Source organism: Vigna radiata, chromosome 7 (assembly GCF_000741045.1).
Source record: "Vigna radiata var. radiata cultivar VC1973A chromosome 7, Vradiata_ver6, whole genome shotgun sequence".
Classification (NCBI taxonomy): Eukaryota; Viridiplantae; Streptophyta; class Magnoliopsida; order Fabales; family Fabaceae; genus Vigna; species Vigna radiata.
The window spans coordinates 29,354,103-29,363,150 of record NC_028357.1 but is presented as its reverse complement, the minus strand read 5'-3'; the positions used below and the strand labels follow the sequence as shown (position 1 = coordinate 29,363,150).

At 31.2% G+C, this 9,048-nt stretch overlaps 1 protein-coding gene across 1 annotated transcript; it reads left to right on the top strand.

Annotated features, from left to right (window-relative positions):
• The first annotated feature begins 1,813 nt into the window (after nt 1-1,813).
• On the top strand, nt 1,814-4,872 carry LOC106766278 (probable hexokinase-like 2 protein). Its single transcript, XM_022782637.1, has 9 exons — nt 1,814-2,256; nt 2,341-2,491; nt 2,677-2,850; nt 2,932-3,009; nt 3,114-3,269; nt 3,435-3,533; nt 3,638-3,768; nt 4,237-4,318; nt 4,420-4,872. The coding sequence occupies exons 1-9, from the start codon at nt 1,985-1,987 to the stop codon at nt 4,747-4,749; spliced, it is 1,473 nt and encodes a 490-aa protein (XP_022638358.1). The 5' UTR covers nt 1,814-1,984; the 3' UTR covers nt 4,750-4,872.
• Nucleotides 4,873-9,048: the final 4,176 nt, after the last annotated feature.

Here is a 9,048-nt window from a genome sequence, read left to right as displayed (position 1 = left end):
TCAATTCTTTTGAAAACTGATGAGAGAGGCACTCGAGCACATCTTGAAAAACTTATCATTACGTGTGTCTTTGAATTGGAATTATCAAATAAATTTTATATTAACATCACTTTAAAGAAAAGCAAATGCAATAATACATGCATTTGATTTGTCTAAAAAATTATTTTTATGATAAATTTAACAAAAAATAGAATCTAAAGTTAATTACAGTAACTGGTTTATATTTAAACCAATCAATGATTGGATAAAAATTGATGAACAATATATAAGTAGAAATTAATTTATTTATTACTAATCACAATCTCTAAAACCTTCCTTATGGGAAAATTATTACAATAAAATATTTTAAGATTATAATATATGGTATTTACTAATTTTATCATCTAACTAAAGAGATCATAAAAATTATATATATATATATATATATATATATATATATATATATATATATGAAAGCATATTTCAAAAATTAAATTAATCCAAACATATATGAGATATAATTTTTGTAAAAAAAAAGCAAAGGAAAAAAAAAAGATCATGAGCTTTCTTTTTAAACATGGATGTATATTTTGTGCAACATAATTTTATTTAAATAAAATGAAATCATTATGAATAAGAAAGTTTACTCCGCAAATATTGAATAAATTGAATATTTAAAAGATTAAATTAGAAATGAATGATTAAACCAAACTGCATAAATTTTTAATGGAATAATACAAGATGATATGATAAAAATGTAGAATGACTTCACGTGGGTATATATTTCCGTCTTCTTATACCTTTTTTGTCTTGTGATTTTGTCGTTTTTGTGGTGACGTCATCTTTCCCATCAATTACTCCAACTACACGACAACAACACTCAACAAACTTTCGTATGTATATCTCTAGAAATCCAAAGTGTCAATATTTTTATAAGACAACACCTGTTTCGTTGATGCCAAATTGCCATAATGAGACAAAGAAAAAAACCTTGACTTTAGATCCACTTTCTTTTTTTTTTCTCAGGAATAAAATCAATGTATACTCTCTTTTTTTTTTGGGATGTGTGATGTAATGGAGATACAGATTTTTTAAATAATGATATAATGAAAAAAAATAAAGAAAATAAGTTTCTACTGAGTTTATTCACATGTATCAACTTTCTCCTGAATTCAACGAAAAAGGTTTCAGCACAACATATTTGACATGTTGGTTCATGTCCAACAACCGTCAACTTTCTGCTACCAAAATTTCAAATTTAGATTCCATAATTGCATAAATTAATCTGTATGTAGAAGGTTATTTCAAACTTTATGTGAAAGGTATTTGCACCGCGACTAAAAAGCTAGCTTTTTGCAGTGCTAAAAGTTAGGAATTGACAAGTTAATATAATTGTGCCACGACTTTTACACACCCATATAAAAAACGTTAACTTTATTTAGGTAACTTTTAGACACCCGTATACCAAATTGTAAATCTTGCAAAATCATGTCTTAGAAGAAATTAAATGTCTAAAAACAAACATTAAGCACTTTAGATTTGGAAAATGATATTTTGAAACCAATTTTTTTACATTATTTTGACACTGCACATGTGTCAAAATGTGATTGGACGATTTTAAATTTTAAAAAAAACTTTGATTTTTTTCTTCCAAATATGTCCTTGTCTCAGCTTTTTTTAATTTGAAATTGTCCAACCATGTTTTAACACGTATGTAATATCAAAATAGTGTCAAAAATTGGTGTCAAAATATATTTTCCTTTAGATTTTGGACCCTTGTTATTATTGTTCTATTAGCCCAAGCCCGAGTTAGGGACGTAGTTGGGTAGGCTTAGACCAAGGGGTTCTTAGCCCATCTGTGTGAGTGAGCTCTCAACCCATACAATTCCATGATACTCGTTCCTGTGTACTGGATTAGCGGATTTCAGTTATTTGGTAGAAATGAAAATAGAGAAGAATGTTTTAGAGTTGAGAGATCTTGATCTGAAAATATTGGTGTTGGAGGATGAGGAAGAATGTGGTGGTGGTGGTGAGCACAAGTATTGCGGTGGTGGTGGTAGGAGCATTGATCAGAAAGTGGAAGCAATGGAAAGAACAACAGTTGAGGAGAATGAAACAAATAATAAGAAGGTTTGCTAGGGAAAGTGCCACCCCATTAAAATGTCTTTGGCAAGTAGCTGATGATATGGTGACCAGCATGGAAGATTCTCTTGCTATTACCGATGATTCCCCCTCTCTCAACATGGTCGTTTCCAATGCTACATTGCTCCCACTTGGGTACATATTTCTCTTTTTCATCATCGTATGTGATATTTTCATCTTCTCTATGTCAATTTCTTTTTTCTTCTTTTTTTATGGCAGAGATGAAGAAGGATTCTATTATGGGGTTAGTTTGCATGGAAGGAATTTGTTGATGTTGTGTGCGCGACTGGGAGGAAAGAATAAGCCTATCTCTGCCTTACAAAGACAACATATTTCCATCCCTGATGCTGTCATGGCTGGCTCTTCTCTGGTAATTTTACCATAAATATTAATTGAAAAATGCTTTTTACACACCATTTGCACTATTTGACAATGGAGTATTTTAGTAATTAAAAATTTGATAGGTACCATATTAATTTATTTTCTTAGTTTCATTTTTATATGAATCTACGCATGCATTATAATGCTCCCAACACCTCAAACTTGTTTTCCCAGGAAATAAATGATTACATAGCTAAAGAGATAGCTGAGTTCGTTTCGGCGCATCCTGAGATTGAGGACAGTGCACCCGCCAAAAACAAGAAACTCGGCTTCACATTGGCATATCCAGTTCATCAAGCTATGCCTTTCTCGGTGACAGCATCAGAACACAAAAACGCAAACAACCCAGTTGAGTTTAATTAGTACACATACATAAATGCTAATCCTTTTTCGTCTTGGAAGACTAAATCATTCATGTTGTGGAAGCAGGTTCGACAAGGAATAATGGTGAAGGATCTAAATCGAGCGTTGACGAACCATGGAATGAAAATGCACGTTGCCTCACTGGTTAGAGCCCTATCAATTAATTTTGCAAATGTTACATTTTCTGGTGTCTGTCTGTCTTTCCACGTCTGAAGCAATAGCAGATTCAAAACATTAATACTGAATAGGTTGATGAAACTATTGGAGGCTTGGCCGGTGGAAGATACTATAACAGGGAGAGCGTGGTTGCAGTTAATCTTGGCGCCACCACAAATGCTGCTTATGTAGAACCAGCAGAGGACGTTGCCAGCGATCTCGCACAGTCTTCCAATTCAAGCGAACAGGTTAGCTAATTACTATTACAATATCCATGCTTGTGCCAGAAATTATCAAATAGTCCTCAACAATAATTAATTATATGCTATGAAGAGATTAGTTGAATGTAATAATGGTATATCTCAACAGTGAATTAAGCAACTTAAATGATTAATTCGGTTGTAGTATTGCAGGTGATTAGCATGGAGTGGGGAAACTTCTATTCCCCTAATTTCCCTTCAACATTGTATGACGACATTTTAGATGCTGAAAGCTCAGATCCTGGTGGCCGGGTATAGATAGCTCCTGAAATCACTGTTGAACATTTACCATTGTTATAAATACATACCAATCATCTACAATTGGCAACTGAGTCTTCTGTTTTTTACCTCATCAGCGTTTCGAAAAGCTTATTTCAGGAGACTTTTTGGGAGAAGTTGTGAGACAGATCTTGTTGAAGTTGGCCAAGGAAACAGCCTTGTTTGGATGCAGAGTGCCTCCCAAGTTAATGACTCCTTATTTAATCAGGTTCCTCACCCATAAATACTCCATCTATCGGAAGCCTTTATCAATTTATTGCATAACTTTTTCTGTGTTTGGGTCAGAATTTAATTTTTTCAATGAAAACGGATTTGTAAAATTGTTCTCGATTAAATTTTACAATTACTCTCTTAACATCCTTATAAACATTGTTTACAGTTATAACTTTTAGAACATATAGGTGAGAGATCCTTTCTGATTCATTTAATGCGTTTAAAACACTGTTAAAAGAATCTTTGTTTATTATAGAATCTGACCACGTACCAAATCTTCATCTAGTTTTGACTTTACAGAACAGAAATGAGTGAATTTTAGAAAAGCAACCAAAGTTTTCCATATAATTTAAGAAACTAATATGGTCCTGCTTCACTTAGAAAATCAATGAGCTAGCATGAATGAATAAGTATTAGAGACATTGTAATTCAAATAATGAGACATATTTGACACCTTGTGCAGGTCCTCTGATATGGCTGCCATGCATCAAGATACGTCGGAGGATCGGGAAATAGTGGGTGAGAAACTGGGAGAAATTTTCGAGGTAAGAATGTACATTTCACCTTTCTAATGATAAGATCAATGGTAGGGAAAACGGTAAAAAATGAATTAACAAGTAGAAAATGGTTATTCGTCAAAGCACAGATCCATAATTGTTGTCCAATGGCACGGGAAGTGGTGGCTGAGGTGTGTGACATAGTAGCAGAGAGGGGTGCACGATTAGCGGGAGCAGGAATTGTGGGAATAATTAAGAAGCTTGGAAGAATTAAGAATAGAAAGAGTGTGGTGACGGTGGAAGGTGAGCTTTATGAGGACTACCGCATTTTCAGAAACTACCTTCATAGCGGTGTGTGGGAAATGCTTGGCAAAGATTTCTCAGACAATGTCATCATTGAACATTCACATGGTGGTTCTGGAACTGGAGCTTTGTTCCTTGCTGCTGCTCAAACTCGAGCACACAGTTCAGATTCTTGACCCTTTACACTCAACACTTTTCTGAGAAGAAAAATATATGATGATGATGCTTGAGCTAAAAGGAAGAGTTTCTTTTGCCTTTGAATGAGTTAATTTTTTCATGATTTTGGACTCATTATAAATGGACATGTGGTATACATGGGTGGATGCACTAGCTAAATTGGGCTGCCGGTGATTGTAGACAACAGTTATTTATTGAGTTTGGACATGGACTACGTTGAAATTGCCCTTTTTGTTTTTGCTTATATAAAGGTTTTTTGAGATTGGATCTCAACGATCATACTATTACCGTATCGGTTTGTCCTCATTCAACATGGGAAATTCGCATAAAAGAGAAGCAATCTACATTAAAATATAAAAATGGTTGCTGAAAAAACCCACATCTAAAACACTAAGAATGTGACCGTCTTTTATCTCACACCACCACCCACCTCGTCGTCACTGTCTAAAACTTCAACCATCTCTACAAAATTGATCATGCAATCACTCTCTCAGCTTCCTGTGACATTTTTCTAAGATTACACATCAACCACCTTCCTGCACGATGCTATCTTCACATCTCCCACCAACACATTCTCTTTTACTCACTTTCTTTCCTACAGAATTACCTCTTTAAACCAAAAATCGTTACTCACTTGCATGTTTTTCAGCCCCGTTGTTTGATTGATTATATTACTAGGGTCATATGGGTATCAACTCAATCCAAGGCTGACTTTGATTTTCCTTCCATATTTTTTTCCAACTTCTACATAAGCTTAAAATATCACGAAACATAGTATCCAGATTTAATAGAAATAGATATGGTCAAAAACTTAAATCCATTTTAGCTAAATCAAATTGAATAAAATTTTTCAATTTAATTAAAATTACATTAAATTTAGTTTTATAATCTTTTGAAATGAGATTTAAATTTACTTTTGAATTAGTTTTACTTACACTAGACCTAACTAGATAAAACTTCTTTTAATTTAGATCCAATTTAACATATACTTGGTCTAAGCTGATAAGACTAAAAGCAATCCCGCATTACTTGAGTTTTATTTGACCTAGTCTAACTTGATTTCACCTAGTTCAAGCAAGCTAAATGTGGACATAAGTTAACTCAAGTTAATGTGAGCTCACTCAACTTGTCCTAAACCAATCTAACTATATATGTATCCAAACTTACTTGGGATTATGTGGACTTAGGTTTACGTAGGCCTTGTTTCACTCATCCTAATTTAGACTCAACCCATCTTTACTAAACCTCCTACCAAACTTAGCTCGACTATGATTTAGTCTAACATGAGCACACCTTAACTCGATGTAGGTTTAAACCGACTTAGCTCGACATAGACCCAAGTCGACTTAGCCCAAACTAAGCTTATTTCTATTCAAACCCAACTGGCCTTGCTAACTTGAGTCATGTAGGCATGAGGCGACTTACTCGACTTAGACCCAACTCAAGTAAGCTTAACCTCTCTGAGTCCCACATGCACACTATTAACTTGGTTTGACTTGACCCATCTCGATTTGATATGTTTGACCTAATTCAATATGATCTAGTCTCAATTGAATATGATTTCACCCAAACATGACTTTATCTCAACTTAAACTTTAATTTGACCCAACCCAACCAAGATTAACATAGGTCTAGCCTAGCACAACAAGGATTACACTCCAACTTGAGCTCAAGAACTACCTAATTTGACTTGGGTTTGGCTTGGGTAAGCTCATCCTAGATCTGACCTACTCGAAGTTGACTTTTGCCTGGCTTAGTCTTACCTGCCTAGAGCCTCACCCAACCTAACATTGCATGACTTTAACCTATCTCGACTCGAACTTGCATGAGTTTGATTCAACTCAAGTAATCCTTAATTACTTGAATTTGATTTGGTCTAACATTTCACATCTTAAACTAACCTATATTATTTGGTTTTGAATTTTTAAAATTCCAACCATGATTCAATTTATATTAAATTTAACTTCACTTAAAAGAATTGTTATGATATTGGCAAGTGTATCAAATTACACAAGTAATAAAATAGAAAGTCCAAATATTGTTTTTCCAAGATACTCGTGTTTGTTTAGTAAAACTATTATTATCTAGTGATTGAGGCTCAATAACTTTGAAATATTGCAAAAGATTTATTTTTTTAATAAAGTAATTCTAAACTATAGAAAGAAATTAAATCTATAACGCAAAATATGTGATAAAGACTTCATCGGTATTGGATTTCATGTCCCAGTTCAATTTGAAAACATTGAACAATATACTTCAAATTTTTACTCTAACATTTACACTGCAATCTAACAAGTCTTGATTCTTTAGAGATAATTTTAAAATTTATTAATAAAAATCTAATTTCTCATATGTTTTTACCAGAAGTTTGCATTACATTTAGATGTTTAAAATGACTAATTGATTAAACTCTATGAATAGAGGCAAAATCTGTTAATTGTTCTATTCAAATCAAGGTTCTAAATTATTTTCGAATAATAAGATAATATGAAATAAACAGTAAAAAATTATGCAATTAATAACAATAATATAACACAAGAGTAATGAAAAAAAAAGTATATTGAATAGCTGAATTCACAAAGAATGAAAATACATTACATCCAACCTCAATTAATAAGAGAGTTAGTTTCTTATTTTCCAAAAGATTGTTTTCTAAATTTGTGGCGCACTCTATTTAATGTTTTCGAAACACATGTTGTTGAATTCAATAGAGTTGTTGGACAACTTGAACCTTCTCACTAGACAAACTAGACCGAATTGATTGGATTTTAAAATTGTAATTGAATTATACTCATTAATATATTCTTAAATCTTATGTGATTTTTAATTATGTACACAATATTTTTCAAATAAAATCTAAATATTTACTTTTTCATAAATCATCTAATAAACTTTTAACTATTTAAAAAGATAATAAAAGTATCAATTAAAAATTAAAAAATAAAAATAATAAAAAACATGGTAATGTGAATAGCTAAGATTTAACTTAATATACAAATACATAAATTTAAACTTCATATCAATGCATTAAAATATATCCAAAAGAATATAAAAATTTATATAATTATGAATTTGAGTTTTGTTATCTATTCTAAACAGCAAACTGCCTACGTATACAAAGGTAGGGAGTGGTGTGGATTTCGAAAACTCTTCAATTCTTTATCTTCTAATTTCTTTTCCATACCTGTTTCAATGGACGTTGAAATCAATTTATAAGTTTTATGTCATTGGGTTCAATTCGTGTGAGGTTTCGAAACTATAAAACAAAACACACTCTTCACTTCGTAGATGAAAAGGCTAAAATATTCAATTAAGTTTATTCTTTTCGAAGATTAGAAATGCCCGTTTACCTTGTTACTCAATTAATCCATATTTTCATATGCTAAAATATGTTTTAAATTAAAAGCTACATAAATATATGCTAAAAACTAGGAAATAAGTAGTTGAGAAATCATATCATTAATTAATACTAACGTATAAGTTTTACTTCACATTTGGCTCGTAAAGTCGAAGAAGGCAAGAATAAGATAGTTGAGGAAGTTATGATGAAACAAGTAAAGAAGTGGGCATGGTGGAGATAAGAAAGTTGAATGAGACTTTTTCTTAAATTATAATGTCAGATTCGATAAGACTCCATTATCGTTTTTAATAAAGTAAACAAGTAAATAAAAATTCGATAAGACTCGGTTAAATCTTGTTTAATCAAAGACTGATTTTAGAAAACAAATAAATCAAAAAAAGAAAAACATAATGGGGTTTTCTTTCTCAAAATTAAGGGTATTTGGTAAAATATTTCCCTTCATTTACTTTTGTAATAAATACAACACTTGGTAACCTTATAAATATTATTTCGTAACAACTTGTAGCCTTTTTTGTACCCTACTTTATGTGATACCTTTTAAAATATCAACATCTAGTTTTCTATATTTTTTAATCTTTGCAATATTTATTAAATTTGTATTTATCCTTCTAAATAACGTAAATTTTATCGTACTTTTAAATATGACAACGACTTCATAAATAAACTTAATGAAAATATGACATTTACTTAACATAAACTATTTTTATATTTTAACATTTTGTATTTAAAATCTTTTAAGACATTGTATAAGTTAATAATACAATATACAAAATGAAAAAAAAAGAGTAGAATATTAAAACTAAATAATATAAATAAAATAATTTATATATGAAAAGTATAGAATTTTAAAACTAATTAAAAATTAAATTTTAAATACCCAAAATATATTTTATAAAATAAAGTAAATTTGTAAGGTATGGGAAAATAAAACATAAAT

Coding starts and splice junctions, on each gene's coding strand:
- LOC106766278 (XM_022782637.1), top strand. CDS start 1,985: ATGAGGAAGAATGTGGTGGTGGTGGTGAGCACAAGTATTGCGGTGGTG. Junction 3,010..3,113: donor AAATGCACGTTGCCTCACTG/GTTAGAGCCCTA, acceptor AATACTGAATAG/GTTGATGAAACTATTGGAGG. Junction 3,270..3,434: donor CTTCCAATTCAAGCGAACAG/GTTAGCTAATTA, acceptor GTAGTATTGCAG/GTGATTAGCATGGAGTGGGG.